General features: G+C 38.0%; 3 protein-coding genes across 5 annotated transcripts; 2 read left to right on the top strand and 1 right to left on the bottom strand.

The window, feature by feature from the left end:
- Positions 1 to 883: 883 nt before the first annotated feature.
- Positions 884 to 12863, top strand: LOC106334843 (187-kDa microtubule-associated protein AIR9). 2 transcript variants are annotated; one of them, XM_013773221.1, is made up of 39 exons: positions 884 to 1194; positions 1512 to 1555; positions 1649 to 2471; positions 2596 to 2667; positions 2806 to 2871; positions 2986 to 3057; positions 3148 to 3213; positions 3330 to 3392; positions 3481 to 3546; positions 3786 to 3885; positions 4197 to 4298; positions 4426 to 4649; positions 4730 to 4844; positions 4966 to 5086; positions 5206 to 5381; positions 5754 to 5889; positions 6129 to 6229; positions 6337 to 6384; positions 6594 to 6778; positions 6857 to 6974; positions 7421 to 7548; positions 7667 to 7838; positions 8135 to 8253; positions 8385 to 8553; positions 8676 to 8760; positions 8840 to 8913; positions 8996 to 9115; positions 9276 to 9471; positions 9559 to 9680; positions 9939 to 10143; positions 10471 to 10544; positions 10687 to 10825; positions 11105 to 11286; positions 11375 to 11530; positions 11671 to 11802; positions 11960 to 12018; positions 12120 to 12152; positions 12238 to 12369; positions 12463 to 12826. In XM_013773221.1, exons 3-39 carry the CDS (start codon positions 1692 to 1694, stop codon positions 12637 to 12639), a joined length of 5085 nt encoding a protein of 1694 aa, XP_013628675.1. In that variant the 5' UTR covers positions 884 to 1194; positions 1512 to 1555; positions 1649 to 1691; the 3' UTR covers positions 12640 to 12826. The 2 variants fall into 2 exon arrangements, with proteins under 2 accessions (XP_013628675.1, XP_013628676.1); XM_013773222.1 differs by lacking the exon at positions 1512 to 1555 and having other exon boundaries at positions 12463 to 12863.
- A 1172-nt stretch (positions 12864 to 14035) lies between these two features.
- LOC106336517 lies at positions 14036 to 17199 on the top strand. Its single transcript, XM_013775362.1, has 6 exons — positions 14036 to 14361; positions 14561 to 15477; positions 15581 to 15762; positions 15840 to 16063; positions 16142 to 16475; positions 16568 to 17199. The coding sequence occupies exons 2-6, from the start codon at positions 14598 to 14600 to the stop codon at positions 17027 to 17029; spliced, it is 2082 nt and encodes a 693-aa protein (XP_013630816.1). The 5' UTR covers positions 14036 to 14361; positions 14561 to 14597; the 3' UTR covers positions 17030 to 17199.
- A 261-nt stretch (positions 17200 to 17460) lies between these two features.
- Positions 17461 to 20520, bottom strand: LOC106328953 (solanesyl diphosphate synthase 3, chloroplastic/mitochondrial-like). 2 transcript variants are annotated; one of them, XM_013767503.1, is made up of 11 exons: positions 20132 to 20520; positions 19626 to 19733; positions 19415 to 19495; positions 19251 to 19322; positions 19010 to 19141; positions 18834 to 18920; positions 18640 to 18711; positions 18469 to 18554; positions 18168 to 18300; positions 17904 to 18092; positions 17461 to 17820 (listed from the first exon to the last, which is right to left on the bottom strand). In XM_013767503.1, the coding sequence occupies exons 3-11, from the start codon at positions 19427 to 19429 to the stop codon at positions 17641 to 17643; spliced, it is 966 nt and encodes a 321-aa protein (XP_013622957.1). In that variant the 5' UTR covers positions 19430 to 19495; positions 19626 to 19733; positions 20132 to 20520; the 3' UTR covers positions 17461 to 17640. The 2 variants fall into 2 exon arrangements, with proteins under 2 accessions (XP_013622957.1, XP_013622956.1); XM_013767502.1 differs by having other exon boundaries at positions 19626 to 19730; positions 20132 to 20507.
- Positions 20521 to 21325: the final 805 nt, after the last annotated feature.

Below are 21325 nucleotides of genomic sequence, written 5' to 3'. Positions count from 1 at the left end.
AATTTTCAGACTAAACCGAAAAAAAAAAAAAAAAAAAAACTGAAGCCCGAAACTAAATGACCATTACTACAATTAAAGACCTGGTTGGTCGGACCTGTCGAACTCTTGACTCGGTTGGTAAGCCGTTTCGCAACGAATTTACAGTCTGATCTTTTTTTCCTAGAAATATTATGAACAAACCTTTTAAAATTATTGGTAGAGGATTGATTATATTTATATTTAATGGTTAGATTACTGAACAGGTGGATTGCAATTATTTTGAACACTTTGAAAGATATTTTATTTTAAGATAGTGACATTAACATTATTGGGTGGAGCTTATTTAGAATTTTAATTGAAGAATATTTAGGAGTAATAATTTCGGAGATACCAGCAAAAAAAGGAATAGTATACATTTGTGTTATTTTGACCCTTTGAGCCCAAACACATCAGTTTTCGAAAAACGTCCACTTGCCATTTACTCCGCTTTTACGGTTTCCGCCAAATTTTAATTGTATAATTTTCAAACTTTTCTCTCTCACCAGTTGTTCTCTAATGTCTTTTTAAATTTACTTTTCATTTTAGTCCCTGCAGTTTAGTAATTATCCACAATCGTCTCTCTTATTTTGTAATATATCATGTACATTTCCACCAAGTAAATTAGTGAAGAGAAATGCCATACACAAATCTTTTTCACACAACCGAACACTAATTTCATTACGGGACAAGAGTAAAAAGGGTCACTTCTAAATTCTAATAATTTTGAAACGAAATAAAAATTGTAGGGGTACTTGGATAAAACTTTACAAAACAATAGGGTGAGTTACATAAAACGAAGCTAAATAAGAGGGTGTATATTTTGGATTCTTGTTAAAACATAAACACACTCTTCTGCTACACTGTTAATGTTCTTCATCTCTTTCTCTCTCTCTCTCCCCAACTGTTTTCTCTCTGGCACGCTTTCTCTCAAATTTAATCGCTTTTAACCTTTCTCTTTATTCCACTCGAAAAAGCTCCCAACTAAATAAAAAAAAAAACTCAGTGAGGAGCGCTACGTTCTATCTGCTTGGTCTCCAGATCTACATTTATCCGTTTCCGCCTTAAAAATTAGTCTGTCTCCTACGTTTCAGACGGCCGGAATAGTCGCCGGAGCTCCAACATTCACCGGTGAAAAATGGGGTTTTGATTATACTGCCTCCTTCGTTATTTAGTGCCGTAAGTATTATTATTTTTCTTCCTCTTCTGTTCATCTGTTTGAATAAAGAAACTTTTTTTGAAAATATTTTAATTTTGAGACCATGAACTTTCCTGCTGTTTCTCACTCAACAAAAATCTCCCAATATTTTTTTTGTTTTTTTAATTTATATAAATTATTGTTTTTTTTGCTGATTGGTTTGTTCACAAAATGACCAAAAGTTGTAGTAAGTAACCGACAGTGTAGCTAGAAGAAGCCAGAAACTAGGTTGTTTGTGTTCTTGAGTTGATACAATCTGTTAACTGAATAGACCCGGGTTCGATTCCACTGTGTGCAGACATTTCTTGTGGACTCGCCCGATGAAACTGGAAGTTGACTTGTGTAATGAAAAAAACACTACTCTCCTTTATTGTCATGTCTCTATATAAAAAAAGTCTCACCTTTGATGATCATGCGTCTTTTCTGATTTTGCAGGATTTTTCTTTTATTTCTGCTATAAGTTTCGATTGATTTCACAATGGAGGAAGTAGCATCCAAGGCCGAGGAAGAAGCTCTTGAAACCACCGTAGAGGCAACCAAAGAGGGCAATGCAGCTGCAGCTGATGGAAGCAGAAGTCCAGAGAGTGTTTCTGCAGCGTCGTTGGTCTCAAGCAGAGCTGCTACTACTAGAAAGAAAGCAGTTATTAGTTCGAATTTAATTAAGCCAACCGCGTCTTCTTCCTTACGAGTCTCAAGCTCTACGCCTGTCACAATCAGGAGAAACAGCACTGGAGGAGTAGCAGAGAAGCTGACTGGTTCCACTAAAGCTCTGCCAAAACGTACGAGTACTACTACTGCCTCAGTTACTGATCCTGTGAGGCGGTCACTTCCGGAACTGAAGAGGAGCTCTCTTTCTGCTAAGACTGTGTCTAGAGCAACCCTTCCCGAGAGTAAAAAGCCTATCCCGGTATCGCCAGGTAGCCGGAGCTCGACAAAGTCTGGTTCAAGTAAGCCAGAGTCTTCTGCTAGACCAGCAATGAGTGTCTCTGTGTCTTCAAAAAGAGCTCCATCTTCATCAGTTGACAGTAGTGGAAGGGCGCATTCTACTCTCTCAAGTGGGAGGACAGTTTCTAAGGCTTCTTCTCCCTCCGCGGGATCATCACCTTCTGTTTCTAGTGGTATGAGATCAAAGTCGTTATCAACACCTCTTGACCGGAGTTCCAACGTCTCCGGACGGAAGAAGACAGCTACCCCGGATAGCCGCGATTCACGGCTCATTATTCTTCCAAAGGTGGAGGTTAAAGCTGGTGATGATATGGTTAGGACTCACTTTCCTCTTTGTACTTACTATATTTTCATACAAGAGGTTCAATTCTTGACATTGCTTATGAGTTATGACACTTGTGTTGTTACTAATTGATGGATGTCTTTAATTTCTTAAGAGATTGGATCTCAGAGGCCACGGGATTCGCAGTCTAACCTCCGGTGGGCTACATTTGTCTCCAAACTTAGAGGTAAACCTCATATTTCACAGTGTTCTACTTCTAGTGCAACTTTTTGGGACATAAATGTTTGTGTAGATATGCCAATCTTGGATTTGAATAAGAGTAGGGAAGATTATTTTAATTTCCTCTACTTCTACTTCTTACCAGTTTGTCTATCTAAGAGACAACCTCCTGTCCGAGCTGGAAGGTATTGAGATGCTGAATCGAGTCAAGGTCAGTAAATTCATTTCCTAAGGCGTCAGTAAATTCATTTCCTAAGGCTTCTTAGTTTTCAACAAATATATACACACACACCAGACGTGATCCTATTTCTTCCTTTAATCTCAGGTTCTAGATTTGAGCTTTAATGATTTCAAAGGGCCCGGATTTGAACCACTAGAGAATTGCAAAATGCTGCAGGTTTCTTTCTCTCTCTCCCATTATGTCTTTAGTTATTTATACACGAGTGTTTTCTGATGAGTATTTTTAAATCTTGTATTACTTGGGCAGCAACTTTATCTTGCTGGAAATCAGATAACTTCACTCGCTAGTCTGCCTCAACTTCCGAACTTAGAGGTGATCTATAGAAATGGACAAAGTCTTATATTCATATTATATGGCAATAAGCAAACTTTTGCCGTTCGTAAATGCCCTGACTTTTTCCGACTATTTTTTTCTTGTTCCTATGCTAGTTTCTCTCTGTTGCTCAAAACAAATTAAAGTCACTTGCAATGGCAAGCCAGCCCCGGCTTCAGGTACATCTTCCGTTTCATAATTGAGGTTTTCTACAATACATTTTTACAATTCATAGTTTCTTAGACATCTCAGAGACACTTTTCTCAGGTACTGGCAGCAAGTAAGAACAAAATAACAACTCTGAAGGACTTTCCATATCTACCAGTTCTTGAGGTTTCTCTCTTTATTTCTCTAAGTATATATTTTTGACCATTTCTTGTTTAACTGGTCAGTGGGAATTTTTCTCCTATGAATCAGTTTTATCACAATTCACTGTGTAAATGGCAAGGTTCTGAAATGGCCCAGTTTGAGTACTTATTATTGTTGTAAAGGCGTTATGGATGAATATTTTATTCCATTGATATATACAAATAAGCAGTTTGTAAATTTGGTTTGTGTTTTCTCTATTACAGCATCTGCGGGTTGAGGAAAATCCATTGCTGAAGATTCCTCATTTGGAAGCAGCATCCATACTACTTGTAGGTCCCTCCTTGAAGAAATTCAATGACAGAGGTACTCTTTTGTATAATATCTATAACCTGTAGTTTGCGTAAGTCTGATCCTTTCGTGAGAAAGATGACTGGCAAGTCTAAGTTTTAACTCATCATATGCACTGGCGAGTGATATCTTAGCAGTAGTATGTGAGAAGAGGTAGGAACTGTTAGACAAATGAATATAAACACTCAGCTAATGGGTTGTTTTAATTGTTTTTGCTAATCTGGATGAAGCCTAAGAAAAGTAGGCTTTCTTAGAATTGTGGGAATAGTATTTGTTCCTTTTTTTTGTGTTAACAAGGTCTATACTGACCTTGAATTTTTCTTTAGATCTCTCTCGTGAGGAAGTGGCAATTGCAAAGCGTTATCCTCCACAAACAGCTCTCTGCCTCAGAGATGGTTGGGAGTTCTGCAAGTCTGAGCTCGCAGCAGGTACCAAATCAGTTATCCGAGTTTTAGAATCTTTCGTTGTGGCTTGATGGTAGCTCATAACTTGATGACCTCCATATTAGCATATGATCATTTTTAAATGTTAATTCATGCAACTACTTGTGAACAGAATCGACATTTCGCTTCTTGGTTGAGAAGTGGCAAGATACGTTGCCTTCTGGTTGTATTATCAAAGAAGCATCTGTTGACCGACCTTCTGAAGAATCACCCTGTCAGTCTCACTTTGGTCTTGTTCAGGAAAGTACCGAGTCAGAATTAGTCCTGAGATATCAATGGTCTAAGGCAGACAGATCTCTTTCTAATTTTGTCCCTATTCCTGATGCAACCAATGAGGTAAAACTTCCTTGCCATACTTCCATTGGCATGTGTGCTAAAAGATTTTGTTTCCTAATTCTTTCGGTAATGTACTATAGGTCTATTGGCCAAAACATGAAGACATTGGCAAAATTCTTAAGATTGAATGTACTCCTATTATTGGAGAGATTGAATATCCATCCATATTTGCCATATCTTCGCCAGTTCTACGAGGTATGCTTCTTCAGTAATACAATAGGCCAAATGGAAGTTTTCCATTGTTTGGCAATATCTGTCTTGCACATATTCTTGTATTGGCGTCCTGTAGAAAATAACACAGTGAAGCGCTGTGCAGGGAAGGGAATACCAAAAGTTGTGAGCCTTGAACTACATGGGGAATTAGTTGAGGGAAATATTCTCAAGGGACAAGCAGTGGTTGCATGGTGTGGTGGGACACCTGGGAAGTGTATTACCAGGTGGGTCATGTTTGCCGCTTTCCCCTTCTGTTACATGCCGCTATCGAAAAAATTGTGTATTCCAGTTTCTTGGTAAGAATTATGATTTAAAAGGCATGATTACTTTATCTTTGAAACAGTTGGTTGAGGAGAAAGTGGAATGGGAGCCCTGTGGTGATTGATGGAGCTGAGGATGAGGAATATAGGTTATCTCTAGATGATGTGGGATCAAGTATGGTCTTCATGTACACACCAGTCACTGAAGAAAATGCAAGAGGAGAGCCTCAGTACAAATACACAGAGTTCGTAAAAGCAGGTAAATGGAAAAGCTTCTATACAGATAGTATCTTTTCTTTGTCACAATATGTGAAAAATGTTGTGATTTGTGTTGCTTTGCTTTCATCTCTTTCATTTTTTTTGACTAACGATGAAAGGTCTCTGTGGTTGCTTGTTTTTTATAGTAGATTCTCATTGTAGTTGTTTCTGTTTGCAAGAATCTTATTTATCTCATTTTATCTATGGACTAGTTTATCTGTTTATGTCCGGTTAACTTTTCTCAAATGGATTTTCTTACATGCTAAAACTCCTTCATGTAGTATGATGGTTGTTGTTTTTCTTTTTATCAAATGCCTGCCTTCTGTTAATTTTTCTGATTTTTGGAGTTACTAACTATTAATCCTGATGACAGCTCCTCCGTCTGTAAGTAATGTTCGAATTATTGGAGATGCTGTTGAAGGCTGCGTCTTAAAGGGGATTGGAGATTATTTTGGAGGCAAGGAAGGTCCTAGCAAGTTCCAGTGGTTACGGAAGAACAATGAGACTGGGTAACTATACACGTAGATATTTGTTTTTTTGCTCTATAATAGGTCGATTATCTCGTTTGTTTCATTCCTCGTGGATATGGAAAGTAGCATGTGGACCTTCATGAGTGTTTGACTGTGTTGCCACTGCAGGATCTTTAGCGTCTTTTTCATTTTTTATCATTGTTTGCTTAAAGCATTCTACACCTTCCTCTGTCAGTTTTATAAAGCTGGATCTTTTTTGCTGAAATTGTTTATCGCAGAGATTTGTCGTTGATATTGGCTGGAACATCTGAGTATACATTGACCCAGGAAGATGTTGGAAGACATGTCACATTTGTGTACATACCTGCAAATTTCGAGGGTTGGTTCTCTTTCCTTTTTCCCCCCATCAGGTTCTTACTTAGACGAAAGCCTCAAGTTATTGAGGGTTAGGCCGTAACCATTCTGACGTATCCTAGAAAATTTCAGGTCTAGAAGGGGAGCCATTGTCAACTTTATCCAGTGTAGTCAAGCCAGGTATGCTAAGATTTTGCAGAATGTAAATTTCTTTTTATGGAGGAATAAATTGCTGATAACATAATTTATTGACTGTTGCTAACTAGCCTATATTTCTTGTGCATTAATGGGTATGAAACGCTTTTGTAAATCATAACTGCAAATTCGGACTTGCTAGACTTTTTCTCCTCACTTTTGGCTCATTTTGGTTGTTTTTATTGTAACTGCAGCGCCCCCAAAAGTGAAAGATGTTAAGATAGTTGGGGACCTGAGGGAGAATAGTAAGCTCACTGTAACAGGCACTGTTACTGGAGGAACCGAAGGCTCAAGCAGAGTGCAATGGTTCAAATCAAGTTGCTCTGTCCTGGAAGAAGGCAATAATCTTGAAGAATTGAGCACACCTAAAGTGGCAAAGGTATGTTAATGCATAATGCTCATCGAACAAAATTTGGTAAGATTTTTATATATGTTGTTAATGTTGCTTTTTTCCCAGTCATTCCGTATACCCTTGGGGGCAGTGGGCTATTATATAGTTGCAAAGTACACTCCAATGGCACCTGATGGTGAATGCGGTGAATCAGTGTATGTAATATCTGAAAGAGCAGTTGAGAGTAAGTTATTTTTTTTTTTGTATTCTTGTATTTTCCTTGGATATATTGATGGTGAATGCAATCTGGCGTATCTTGTGAATGAAATATATGTCATAAATGTCGCCTGTCTTGTGGTTTTTGTTGAAATTGTTATACACATTTTTTTTCTTATTTCATTACAATGCAGCTTTGAGTTGAGAAGCATGATCAGAAGAAAAAAGAGTAGAACTCAATGAAATCAAATTTGCTGTGAAGGGAATAACTGTATAATATATATCGTAAATTATCGTCTGTTAGTTTCTTATATTGTTTATTCATGAGCTATAACTTTTTTCTCGATATTAAGTCCTACCTTTCTAGTTACAAGTATTTTCATGCTCTAAGTTTTGTGTTTAGGTGATCAATTTGTAGTCTTTGACCTGGAATGAAAAATTGGTTCTAATAACTTTGATTTTAACAACTCGCAGCCCTTCCCCCCAGCTTGAATTTCTTGTCAATTACTGGAGACAATATCGAGGGTGGAATATTGACAGCATCCTATGGATATATAGGAGGGCATGAAGGTAAAAGCATATACGAATGGCATTATCATAAGGTATATCCTTCTAGCTCTTCATATTATTTCCTTGAAAAGTTTGTTAATCCAGTATGATTCATAAAAGAAAAAAATAGTTGCCAAAAAAAAGTATTGCTCTCTCCATCTTTGGGCGCAGGCTGAGAGTGATCACCCTGGTACATTGATACCTGGAGCCTCTGGGTTTCTTCAGTTTACGATTACTAAAGAAGCTATTGGTAAATTCATTTCATTTCAATGTATTCCTGTGAGGGACGATGGGATTGTGGGAGAGGCAAGAACTTGCATGTGCCAGGAACGTGTTCGTCCAGGTAATGCATTGTCTTGTTGTTTCCATACTGCGAGATGATCATGGAATTTCTGGTGCAATGTGAGCTTGAACTAGTTTAGCAAATTTCGCAAATGCTAGCATGATCTAGATGCAGAAATCCTATTTATAACTATAGACTTGAGAATCACAGATGATTTGAAGTAGAGTAGGGCATGCAACCAAAAGAGGAACGTGAATTTTATTCATTTTTCTTCCTATAAATGTTTTTACAGTCTATTGCACAGCAGTTTTTGCCATAACATGCTGCTTACTATATGTGGTTTTGTTGGTCATTAGGAAACCCAAGAGCGGTGTCTCTTCAAATTGTTGGAGCTGCTGTTGAAGGAACTGTGCTATCTGCAGAAAAAGAATATTGGGGTGGTGAAGAAGGAGCATCTGTTTTCCGGTGGTTTCGGGTATTGACCTTTGTACCAAATTTTCAAAAAAAATTATATTTGGGAACACAAAAGGAACATATTCTTCCTTATATTGCGGATGAATCTGCATGGCGTTGAATTAACCAGCAGCTCTTAAACTTTTTCGGCAGACTAATTCAGATGGTTCTCCGTGCGAAATAAAGGGTGCTACTACTTCGTCATATCTGCTGTCAGTCGATGATATCGGTTTCTTCATTTCGGTTTCTTATGAACCTGTGAGAGCTGACTGGGCTCGTGGACCCACAGTTATTTCTGATATAACCGGACCAATTATAGCCGGTATAGTACTCTCTTCCTATATGTATCAAGCTTTGCAGTATCTAAATTTCTAAATTTCATTAACTAGTAGATGAGATGTGTAAGTAAGATGATATATATCTTGTGAACTCATCTCTCCGCAGGTCATCCAACTTGTCAGTCGCTGGAGTTTCTTGGATCAATGATTGAAGGGCAACGTTTGAGCTTTGTTGCATCATATACTGGAGGGTAAACTTCATACAGTCTTAAAATGTATGTGATTGTTGGATGGAAAATTCCACAACTAAATTTACCTTTTGCAACGCAGGGTTAAGGGAAATTGCTCTCTTCAATGGTTTAGGGTGAAACGAAATGGTGTTAAGGAACTATTGAGTAATGATGGTAAATCTTATACCTATCGGTTTAGATTTCTTGCATCTCCTTACAAATCTGCTTCAGATTAATCAATATGGTCAATGAACAGAGTTCTTGGATCTATCACTGGAGGATGTTGGGGAAAGCATAGAAATTATTTACACTCCTGTTCGTGAAGATGGGATAGAAGGGAGTCCTAGGAGTATCAGATCTGATAGCATTGCTCCAGGTGAGCTGTCTTTCAAAAAATGAAAGAATATCAATTATGTATTTTAGTTTTTGTAGAATGTCCATTTATGTTAAAAAAAAGTACAGTGTAACTTGAGTCTTGGACACTGTCTTCTACATTTACTTATCTTGGATCCTTCTTCTTTTTCCTTTGGAAACAGCAAATCCTATGGGGTTGGAGCTTCTAATTCCTGACTGTTATGAGAACCAGGAGGTTGTACCTCATAAAAATTATTTCGGAGGGCATGAAGGTGATGGAGAGTACATCTGGTATAGAACTAAGGAAAAGTTGCATGGATCTGCACTCACGGAAATATCCTATGCCGGTGAAGAGGTCATTGCTTGTTCTAGAACATTGTAAGAGAAACAAATTTCCCAAAAATGTGTTCAGAGTTCAGATTTCTCTTCTTTTGGATAAGTGTGAGTGATCGAATTCTCTTGCAGAAAGTATACTCCATCACTTGAAGATGTGGGGGCTTACCTAGTCTTATACTGGATTCCTACTCGCGTAGATGGGAGGAGTGGGAAGCCAGTTGTTTCAATAACAAACTCTCCTGTTACTCCAGGTGCTGATAAAATCACGCTTTCGATTACCTTGCTAGCTATTGTACTAATCAGATAGAAAATGTTAGTTACCAATAACTGAATAATCATTGTCCACGTCAATCTAGTTTTTATGTTAAACATTACTTTCATAATGTCACCTTTTTGACTGAAGTTTTTCCTTAACTTATCAACTTTCAATTTGTTTAAGGCCATTGGTTTAGCTGATGTGTAAAAAAGAACTATGTTTCCTGACGTAATAAAGTGAGAAAATGTTGCAGCTGATCCGGAAGTATTTAATGTTCGTGTGGAGAAACTTTTTTCGGATGCTTATTCTGGAGAAGGAGAGTACTTTGGCGGCCATGAAGGTGAAAGTCTCTTCAGTTGGTACAGAGATAATGATGGAACCATTGATGTTATTGCTGGGGCTAACTCCAAGACTTATGAAGTGACTGAGTCAGATTACAATTGCCGCATATTGTTCGGGTATGTTTCCACAGTCATTTCTCCTTGCAGCTTTGACAAGCATCCATTGCTTTGATATATTCCTTAACATACATGTATTAATGGCTTATTTTTCGGTTGTACACTTTGAATGTTTTCGTTTTGTCTCTCATCCGGGAAAAAAATGTCTTAGGCATGTGATAACGGGTCTGAGCCCTTTATTTTTTTCTGAATAACTGGCAGTGATTCTTATTCATAGATATTGATGTTTCTTGTTTTTGAAGTATTAATAGTGATGCCTGGCTCCATTATGGTTTCAACTTTTGTATGCGGACTTGAATCTTAGAACTTATTCAACTTATTTTGCAGGTACACACCTGTTCGTTCAGATTCTGCTGTGGGAAAGCAGAAGATGTCTGAGCCAACTGAAATTATCCTCCCAGGTTTCTTGAAAACTAGCAAAACTTCATGTCATTTTTTTATTTATTATTGTGTTATTATGTTATCCTTTTTGTTTTCTTCCTTTTTGGATTTCTTTGTGGGTTATTTTGCAACAAAATTCTAACACTTCCGTTCCTAATACAGAGGTTCCAAGAGTAGAGATGCTTGCGTTCAGTGGAAAGGGTGTACAGGGTGATGTTCTCACAGCCGTCCAAGTGATCCCAAAGACTGAAATCCAACAACTTGTTTGGAGCAAGTACAAAGGAGCTATTGAATACCAATGGTATATTGCATCACTTCTGAGCTTTTATCCCTGTCTGAATATTTTCACTAGACATTTCGGAGTTACTGGAACTATGAAATTTTCAGTGCTATAAGTTGAACATGTTCGGATTTGGCTACCATCGATGCCTCTATATCCAATCATATGGAAAACGCGTTTTCATGTGTTGAACTTAATTATCTGATATCCTTGGCTTCTAGCTTTATATAAATGACGTCACAAAAACCTTTCTCAGAAACTGTTTATGCATTTGAATTCACATAACATTGGTTGTGACAGGTTCCGCTCACTGGAATCAGGGGATGAGATGTCGAATGAAGCACTCTCTTCAGAAATTTCGTGTTCATACAAAGTGCGGTTTGAAGATATTGGCAGATGTCTCAAATGTGAATGTGTAGTACATGATGTGTTTGGAAGGTCTAGTGAACCAGCATATGCCGAGACTGGTCCAATCTCTCCAGGTTTCTACGCATTTCATCTGCCATCGCATCTTGTTAAGCAATATCTCTAATGAAGTGAACTTGTGACTAATTTTTGTATCTGCTTCAGGTTTCCCTAGGATAGAGAAGCTGGAGATTGAAGGAGGAGGTTTCCACACCAATTTATACGCTCTTAGAGGCAATTATTTTGGTGGTAAAGAGGGTAAGAGTAAAATCCAGTGGCTTAGATCAATGGTTGGAAGCCCTGATCTCATCTCAATTCCAGGTACACACAAAACTTGAGTTATTTCCTTCATGTCAAATAGTAAAGCTTTTCAATTCTCAGTTCTCTTGTATCCAAATACCTGGAGAAGTTTCAATCATTTTTCATCTAGGGAATTGATTAATTTCTGTTAATTTTGGTAGGTGAGACAGGAAGGATGTATGAAGCTAATGTGGATGATGTCGGATACAGACTTGTGGTTGTATATACACCCATACGAGAAGATGGTGTTGAAGGTCACCCAGTTTCTGCATCAACAGAACCTGTTGCTGTTGGTAAGATCTTCAGTCATCATCATACTCACCATCACCGTTGTCATGAATATTGTCATCCTTTGTTGTTATCTATAGTCACTAAGTCTCTCTGTTGCCTCTACCACGACTGTTCTTTTCTCTAAAAGCAATGGGGTTCACGCTGATGTTTAATTTGCAGAACCTGATCTTTACAAGGAAGTGAAGCTGAAACTAGAAACTGGTTTAGTGAAGTTTGAGGTAAGATTAACTCTGCGTTTAGTTTAATCAACTTCACGACTTTTCCTATAAAAGCAATACTATACATATTCAGTTTACTTCTTTTGATCTTATGGAATCAGGTGCTGTGTGACAAGGACCCTTATCCAAAAAAGGTCTGTATTTGGCACTCACATAGTTGATTTTTTGTTCATCCAATTGTGGGTTTTCTGAAGGGTGAAAGTGCTAATGATATTGCAGATTGTGGGAGATGGAAACCTCGAGAGACGGATGCTAGAAATGAACAGGAAGAGAATAAAGGTTGTGAAACCAGGCTCAAAAACGTCTTTCTCAAGTACTGAAGTTCGTGGAAGCTATGTTCCTCCTTTCCATGTAAGTGTGTCTGTGACCACATTCACTGGACTCTTAACATTTTTGAAATTGTCTCATAAGTTTTTTTATCATTTTTATGATGCATGTAACCAGGTGGAGACATTTCGTAATGACCAGAGAAGGCTGAGGGTTGTTGTAGATAGTGAGAATGCAGTAGACATGGTGGTGCATTCACGCTATCTCCGAGATGTTATAGTGCTTGTCATTCGAGGCTTTGCTCAGAAATTCAACAGCACTTCACTCAATTCGCTACTCAAGATCGATGCCTGAAATCTAAAAAGAGTAGATTGCGTCTATTGCAAGTGTTTTTCTTTGTGCCATTCAATGTTATGGTGATGAAAACTAAGAGTGATTGCCCAATGAACCGAGCTTTACCTGAGTTTCATATACTAATTTTAGGTTTGGTTTGTTATGGTTGAAGAATTTATAACAATGTAAAAAAATCCATGAGAATGCTCAATGAACTGTTGTGGTTTAAACCCTTTATCATTTTATATCTTTGCCCGCTTAGAACTATATACACGCATATGTGAAATCAACTATTAGTAATGAGATGTAAATGAATACATCATTTGTTTTTCATATGTACTGTATTCTATCGAATCCTTAAGTGAGATTGAAGCACTCTCTTTACTAAAACTGAGCATATATCTAACTGACAATAGTTTTCTATATGTGATTTTATCAAAACCAAACTTGATGATTAAGATACCCTTCAATTTCATCACAAGCCATAAACACAAAGCCATCAACTTTGTGACCAAGTAATACTGCTTTTGCATATTATTCAATTATGTATAGTGCGGTTTTTGGTTGTCTTAGTCATATACTGTCATTCTATAGTCAATCTCTTAGGATGCTCTCTAGTCTATATCTCTCTTTCTATCTGCCTAAGTGTAATCTTGTCACCTTTGTCTCTTTTCCTCTTTCTTTTTCTCAACTTTTACTTGTACAAATAGTTGCGAACTCCAAACCTTTTTGGATAAACAAAAGTTTTTTTTTCTCTTTATTGTATATATAAAGGCGAATATACCTTTCTAACAAGGAAGAAAATAAACAATTACTTCATACCCTTAATGTTTACATGTGAATTTGGACTTTGGAGGACCACAATTTTATTGAAGTTATCTTATCCTAGTAGTAGTTAAATACAATTTGTTCCTCCATCATGTTTTCTCTTTGCATTTCAACACTTTATGTATGTGACTGGATAACATGTAGAAAGCATGCAAAAAAAATTTTGAAAAAAGTTTTGGAATGCAAGAGAAAAGATATTTAGATATAAAATCATTTTTCACAGATTTCTTAGAATTACGGAAAAATGTATAGACATTTTATCTTTACTTACATCTCAGCACTTTATGAACGTCACTGATGACCCTAAAGACATGGGAACACAAATAAAAAAAACAATAGTTATACCAGAAAAGAGTAAGCTTAGGAGGCTCAAAACAGTTCCTTCTTGTTTAAGTTAGTTTGCTGTTTAAGCTCCCCCAACTTAATCTTTGCCTTTGATCATGTTTGGTCACTTTAATGGATGTACTTTCTTTTCTTTTTTAAAAAAAAATGATTTTTGTGGGATAAACAATTAATTGTTCACTTAGTACAAAATGAGAAAATAAAGTATTATTTATACAGCAAATATCTTTAACAAATGTCATTTGTACCAGGTTCCATGTCAGTATCCATCTCTGCTAAGAACATATAAAATATTCATGCCAAATTAATTTCTTCACACTCACTCACTCTCTCTCTCTTTGTTTGGTTTCTAAAATTGCATCGTTTTTCTTACTGTTTCTGAGCTTTGGACCAAGCTTTGACCTTTTGTCGAAACTGCTGTTTCCGCGGATCAAAGTCTCTTCTTTTACCTTCTTCCTCTACAGATTATCTCCTCGAACTTGCTTTCTTCAGAGAAATGGCGTTGAAGGGAAAAGTGAAATGAAAGAAAGGAGCTTCCTTTTTTGGAGATAAATCACTCGCGGAGCTTCGTTGGTATGTTCTCTAAAGCACATTTTGAGATCTTAATTAGCTGTAATCTCTTTTTATGCAAGTGACGACCCACAAAAACAAAAATATAAAAAGGAGAGCACTTTGTGTTCACTGATGAATCTATAGATTGAAAAGCTTAGACCTTTTGTTTTTGAATCGTTTGTAAACAAAGGAGCTAACTTCGACATTCTCTGATTCATAGAGAGTGAAAGGAGAAGACTTTTGGTTGTGGGGAAGAGATGGGGTGTGCTGCTTCAAGCATTGACAATGAAGAAAAGGTGTTAGTTTGTAGGCAGAGAAAGAGGCTAATGAAGAAGTTACTAGTGTTCAGGGGAGATTTTGCAGATGCTCAATTGGCTTATCTTAGAGCTTTGAGGAACACTGGTGTCACTCTCAGGCAGTTCACTGAGTCTGAGTCCTTGGAGCTTGAGAACACTAGTTATGGCTTAAGTTTTCCTTCTCCACCTCCTACATTGCCTCCTTCTCCTCCTCATCCTCCTACCTTGCCTCCTCCACCACCTCCTCCTCCTTTTAGCCCGGATTTGAGAAAGCCTGAGACTGGTCATAAGAATGAGGAAGAAGAAGAGGGTGCTGCAGAGATTGATGGTAATGTTGATGGAAGTGGTGCAACACCTCCACCTCCATTGCCGAACTCTTGGAACTTGTGGAACCCGTTCGAGTCACTGGAGCTGGATAGCCATCCGAATGGTGATGATGTAGGTACACAACTTGACCTGAAGAAGAAACAGAAGTTTCAGCAAGCTGAAGAGGAGAACTGGGCAGAGACGAAGACTGAGTTTGAGGAAGAAGATGAGCAACAAGAAGCACTTGGTTTAAGTGTTCAGCGAATAGAAGCTGGTGGTGGGTCTGAAGTGAAGAAGTCACGGCGTCTGAAGTTTAAGCTGGAAGAAGTTATGGACGACAACTCATCGATGACAAGCTGCTACGGTAAAGATCTGGAGAACGCTGATTGTAGGATCAGGAGGACCTTAGAAGGGATCATCAAGGAGTTGGATGATTACTTTCTTAAAGCATCTGGCTGCGAGAAGGAGATAGCTGTGATAGTAGACATCAACAGCAGGGATAGTGTTGATCCGTTCAGGTATCAAGAAACAAGAAGTAAGTCTCTTATTGCTTCTCAACTGTCATCTAAATTGTCATTTTTTTTAAATGTTGAGGCCAACCACAGATGCTGATTATAATACTTATGTGGTTGGTGCAGGGAAAAGAAGCAGCTCTGCAAAGGTATTCAGTGCATTGTCATGGAGCTGGTCCTCAAAGTCTCTTCAGATGGGCAAAGATGCTACAACAAGCGGTACTGTTGAGCCCTGCAGGCCTGGAGCTCACTGCAGCACACTTGAGAAGCTATACACAGCTGAGAAGAAACTTTACCAGCTAGTCAGAGTAAGAGAGAGCTAATCCAGACTCTTTCGGTGTTAGTTTTTACAACAATGAGATGCTAAGTCTTATTCTCTGATCAGAACAAAGAAATTGCCAAAGTGGAGCATGAGAGGAAGTCTGCGTTACTGCAGAAGCAAGATGGGGAAGCCTATGATTTGAGCAAGATAGAGAAGACTCGCTTGTCTTTGGAGAGTTTGGAATCCGAGATCCAGCGTCTAGAAGACTCCATAACTGAGACATGCTCATGTGTGCTGAAGTTAATCAATGAGGAGCTGTATCCGCAGCTCGTTGCTTTAACTTCCGGGTAAACTCCATAACCACTCTTTTGCTGACCATTACTTGTATAGCTTCTCAACGTTCATTTGGTCTTCAATACACACAGACTTGCACATATGTGGAAGACAATGCTCAAGTGCCATCAAGTCCAAGTTCATATATCTCAGCAACTGAACCATCTTCCAGATTACCCGAGTATAGATCTTAGTTCGGAATACAAACGCCAGGCGGTTAATCAACTAGAGACCGAGGTTACTAGCTGGTACAATAGTTTCTGCAAGTTAGTAAATTCTCAGCGAGAGTACGTGAAAACACTCTGCACGTGGATCCAACTTACTGACCGCCTCTCAAAGGAAGACAACCAAAGAACCAGCTTGCCTGTTGCTGCTCGTAAGCTCTGCAAAGAATGGCAGCTTGTCTTTGAAAAGCTCCCTGATCAGGTTCCTATATCACTTGCAACTTATATGTATTTTTCTTGTTCTTGGCTCCATCTCTTTAATGTATTCAAATACAACTGTATTCGGTTATATAGGTAACCTCAGAGGCCATTAAAAGCTTTCTGATGGCAATCAAATTTGTCATTAACCAACAAACTGAGGAATACAACCTGCGGAGGAAATGGAATAAACTTGAGAAGAGGCTGGAGAAAGAGCTAATCTCGCTAGCTGAGATGGAAAGAAGGTTCGAGGGAATGTCAGCAATGGAAGAGGACGCAAACTCAACAAGTTTAGGCTCTAAGCATCCGTTGCTAATCAAACAAGCCAAGATTGAAGCCTTGAGAAAACGAGTGGACGTTGAGAAAACCAAGTACTTGAACTCGGTTGAGGTCAGTAAGAGAATGACACTGGACAACCTCAAATCAAGCCTTCCCAATGTCTTTCAGGTGCTGACTGCTCTCGCAACTGTCTTTGCCAAAGGGTTTGAATCCGTTCATGGTCAAACCGCTACAGATGTTTCAAACACATCCCAAGATTCTGATGGATCTCAACACTAAGTAAAAGGCATGATTCTCTTCGTGAGATCTTAGGAGCTTTAGCTTCTTGGTGTTTGTTACTTTCTTTGTGCTACATCCTACAGAGTTGCGGTTTTTGTATATGAAAGACTCTAGAGAATCTCATGTTTACAACTTTGTCCCCCTTCAAAATTGCATCAGTAGTTCTCCAAGATCCTCTGTCATCAAATCTGGATAGCGTACTATTGTGTTTCTGTATCAAGAACATAACAAAGAATGAGAATGATCCTTAAAGACCGTTATTAAAAAGCTTAAATCACTTTTGTTTTTGACTTTTTGTTCACTGTTAACTCAACAAAGATCCTCCCAAATATTTGAACGAATCACTGTACTGAGTTTCCTGTATACTAGTACGGACGGTATGCTTCAACTTCTGAAAGTGATTTAAAACGGCTCTGTTACAACACCAGACCTTAACCAGACTTTCTCTATTTTTTCCTTGTATGTTGTTTATAATGAAATCCAACAACAAATTATTTTGTGAAACGAGTTGTACAAACACAAAATCCTACAAATGGAATGTAATGAAATTGAAACATTCTCATCATGTTATGAGCGATGTTTGCTGTATATTGTCGAGATATTCTTTATCCTCACTTGTTTCTGGTGATGACTCTATGTGTCAAGTCAACAAGTGCCCGCCTCGATCTTTTGACATCTTCATCGTCTGTTTCAGGTAGAGACCCAATTGCTGCTGCTGCGAGATTCGCATGTTCCATAGCTAAGTCTCTGGTCCTTTGTATCCCATTGCTCTTCCCAAGATACTCCAAAGCCTGTTTTGTTTTCATGTGAAGTAACATAAGTGACTCTGAAAACGTATTAGAGAGTTTAGGAGACTTTTTTCTTTTAAACTTACAATGTCAACATTCGTTGGATCTTTTTCAAGTTGACCAACAACTTTGCGTAGCTGTGGAAACTCCTCCATCGCAAACAGGATCGGAGCTGTTATGATCCCATGTCGGATGTCTGATAAGGATCCCTTTCCTAGAGACGCAGATGTGCCCGTGAAGTCGAGAACGTCGTCTATCAATTGGAACGCCAAGCCCTTCAAAATAGAAACTAATCAAACATTAGGACCAAGACCAATGGAGCCAACATTTTTAAGAAGATGAGAACGAACCAGATTCTTCCCGTATTCAAAAGCTAACATGGCAACTTCTGCTGATTGTCCAGCGAGTAATGCCACTGCTTTGCAGCTGTTTGAGATTAGTGACGCCGTCTTATAATATGTCTTCTGCATGTAGTAGTCCATACTGTAGCCATGGAAAGATTAATCAGATTTGCATGAACTATCAAAATCATATTATAGAAGACTTGAGTAGCTTTATATATCTTTACTGTTTAGGCAGCATAGAAGACTTAGAGTAGCTTTCTCTACTTATGGCTGTATTTTAAAATGAAGGGAGAGGTAAGATTCTTACCTATGACGCTGATCCGTTGTGCTAGTCATTTGCATGGTTTCACCGGTAACAAGATGCTCTACAACAGTTGCAAGTAATGACACAACCTACAAAAGAGGGAAACAATGAAGAGGGGTATCTTGCAAGACGTAACAATACTTGGGATTGATGTCACTGATTCTAAATTCTTACCTCCGTGTTTTTCAGAGCAGCAAGAGCCACACAAGCCCGAGAGAGCAAAAAGTCTCCTGCTAATACTGATATCTACAACATGAAGTACATGATGATATTAATATCTCATTGTTGCATAAGCTGCATAACAGCCACAAAAAAAAAAAACAAATTCATCATGTCTAGGATGGTAGAAGTTACTGTCAAGTGAGTACCTTGTTACCCATTACAAAGTTTAAAGAACCAACACCACGCCTTGTATCCGCATCATCCAAGACATCATCGTGCAGGAGGCTTGCAACCTACAGATGACCAAACCGATACTAAATGAGGAACTAAGGATCTTGACTTTAATGAGTGTTAATGAGTAAACCTATAGTTAGTTACTGACATGTATCATTTCGGTAATTTCAGCAATACCCCGTTGCCTTACACGTAACTCTGATGAGACTATATCTGCTGAATCAGCAGCCAAGGCTTCTGGTACGCGTACATTCAGAGCAGTCGCCATCAACAGCAAAATCTAAAAACGTAGTAAAATCAAACTGGTTATGAAAGCATGAGAGAAAATGATTTCAGAACATGATGACAGATATGGAAACATAAAAGAGAGAATTGTCAGTAGTCATTACAGTTGGACGAAACTGTTTGCCTTCCACACCCCTTTTGAAGAAGTATTCAGCCGCAGAAGCAAGCTTGGGAACCTGAATAGCAGAAGTATATACAAAATTTTCTTCAGAACATCAGATCCAGCAGCAAATGAAAATGAATGGACACAAAAGAAAAGGCCACATACCTCGGCAACTACCATGGCTCTCAACTTATTACTAAGAAGTGACAGCTCATCAGCTACAAGCGAAAACGGGTCAAGCTCCTCCTAGGGAAGGAGAAAAAACAGCAACTTAAATTATACTTTAACAACAGAGGATCGTAACTAAGGAAGCTAAACTAAACATGATGATTCATTCAATGCTAGTGGTGTAATAAGGGAGGTAAGAAGATGAAACCTCAACAACTGAGCTGCTCTGGTGATAGAGATGATGATGATGTGTAAAACCAGCACCAAAAACGGGGGATTTGAATGAATAAGTAGAACCTCTGCAAACGTAACCCTACTAAAACATCACAAAAGAATTAACACATTGGTTAGTTCACCAATTTCTATATAAACAAAATGAAGCTTTTAGATAAAATGAATCCCTTTTAATCATTCCCTTATCATATTATATATAAGACGCATGAAATATGAAAAAAACTCTTTGGGTGCGACAATTCCGTTATTAGAAACTATAAAGAGAACACACTAGCTTTAGGGTGATTTACTATATAAAAGACAAAACCTTTTAATTCAATAAAAGGTCATTCATTAATCTCCATGGTAATGATTGTCAAGATCACAGTGAAAAAAATTGCAGCTTTTCTACTATTCAATTCAGAACAAATCAGAGTGAAACATATGTGCAAATCAATCATAGAGAGAGAGAGAGAGAGAGAGAGAAAGGCGAGTGGTTACCTTCTTGTGTGCAGTAGTAGAGTCGGAACAAGAGTGACCCTGTTCGGGGATGATGATTGCGAGGAGAGATTGAGAGAAGCTGCGGTTTCTCAGAAGCTTTGAAGAGATCCGAGAAATACCTCTCGTGAATAACATGTCGGCTTTTTTTTACGGATCCAAAGGAAGGAAGGAACCAAAGAGCTGAATCTGAACAGAGGAGGAGAAAGGAGCCGACTTTGCGAGTATTCAATTAAGAAATGGTTTGGTTTGATGACGAAGTCGAATCTCAGCCATGAATTTGCCAAAAAAGAAAAATGTAAAATTAAATTTTGGTATTGAGAGAGATTTTGATTATTCCACTCAGACCGTCGACCGAGTTACGGACGCCTTTTTAGGGCGTCTCTCCCTCCTCCCTGGGGGTTTGGTTTAATGCGCTTATTAGACTTAATTAATTAATTAATTTTAGTGAAAAGTCTTTAAAAGGCCTAGTAAAGCCCAAACAATACGTCTCTAATATCTGTTTTAATTTGAGATTACATTGTTGGTTTTTCAGTGAACCAATTGGGTGACTATATTTTTGAAAAAAAAAATGATGGTGAATTCTTTGTTCCTCTAATTTTATACTAATCATGTTAATTTTTTTTGTCAATTTTATTACATATAGGTTCCACTAAATTTCTCTCTTTTCCTCATATTTTGATGAATTAATGAAGATTCTTTCTAAATTTTGACAAGGAACAAATGGAATTTTTTTAAAGAAAATTATTTTTTATTTATTCATTTCTTCAAATGAAAATATGTTCATTTATTTATTTTAGTTCATTTGATTCATCTAAATGTTACCAATTGGAGAATCTGACGAAACTCTTCCTCATAACTAGTAGCAGAAGTTGTAACTCCCTTCAACAGTACTAGACTGGACAAGCATGGACGTTTGGGAGATATCACAATTTTAGTTCATCAAAATGAATCCATCCATTCAGAATTTTAGCCAATCTGTTCTGGATCACCAGTACTTCCAGATCATGGACTAAAGCTTTGCAACCCGTACAACGATCACGAGTTGTGTCAATCCGGACTATATGCAGTCACCTCTTGGCTATACACCTCCTCCCGGTGAAATTTTGCCTTTAAATGCAGTATGAAAACTTCTCAAATGGCCTTAAACATGCAGCAAGGCAGTGGAATAAAAAAGTTCTGAAGTTTTATTGAAAG

Source organism: Brassica oleracea, chromosome C3 (genome assembly GCF_000695525.1).
Source record: "Brassica oleracea var. oleracea cultivar TO1000 chromosome C3, BOL, whole genome shotgun sequence".
Classification (NCBI taxonomy): domain Eukaryota; kingdom Viridiplantae; phylum Streptophyta; class Magnoliopsida; order Brassicales; family Brassicaceae; genus Brassica; species Brassica oleracea.
The sequence above is the reverse complement of the archived record's forward strand: the minus strand, read 5'-3'. Positions and strand labels throughout refer to the sequence as shown.

Excerpts from the sequence above, each read along its gene's own strand:
- LOC106334843 (XM_013773222.1), top strand. The coding sequence starts at position 1,692 with ATGGAGGAAGTAGCATCCAAGGCCGAGGAAGAAGCTCTTGAAACCACC. Across the intron at positions 2,472-2,595 it reads TTAAAGCTGGTGATGATATG|AGATTGGATCTCAGAGGCCA; the intron begins GTTAGGACTCAC and ends TAATTTCTTAAG. Across the intron at positions 8,554-8,675 it reads AACCGGACCAATTATAGCCG|GTCATCCAACTTGTCAGTCG; the intron begins GTATAGTACTCT and ends ATCTCTCCGCAG.
- LOC106336517 (XM_013775362.1), top strand. The coding sequence starts at position 14,598 with ATGGGGTGTGCTGCTTCAAGCATTGACAATGAAGAAAAGGTGTTAGTT. Across the intron at positions 15,478-15,580 it reads CAGGTATCAAGAAACAAGAA|GGAAAAGAAGCAGCTCTGCA; the intron begins GTAAGTCTCTTA and ends TGGTTGGTGCAG. Across the intron at positions 16,064-16,141 it reads CTCGTTGCTTTAACTTCCGG|ACTTGCACATATGTGGAAGA; the intron begins GTAAACTCCATA and ends CAATACACACAG.
- LOC106328953 (XM_013767502.1), bottom strand. The coding sequence starts at position 20,266 with ATGTTATTCACGAGAGGTATTTCTCGGATCTCTTCAAAGCTTCTGAGA. Across the intron at positions 19,731-20,131 it reads CTACTACTGCACACAAGAAG|GGTTACGTTTGCAGAGGTTC; the intron begins GTAACCACTCGC and ends ATGTTTTAGTAG. Across the intron at positions 18,555-18,639 it reads CTGCTCTGAAAAACACGGAG|GTTGTGTCATTACTTGCAAC; the intron begins GTAAGAATTTAG and ends CCTCTTTTGTAG.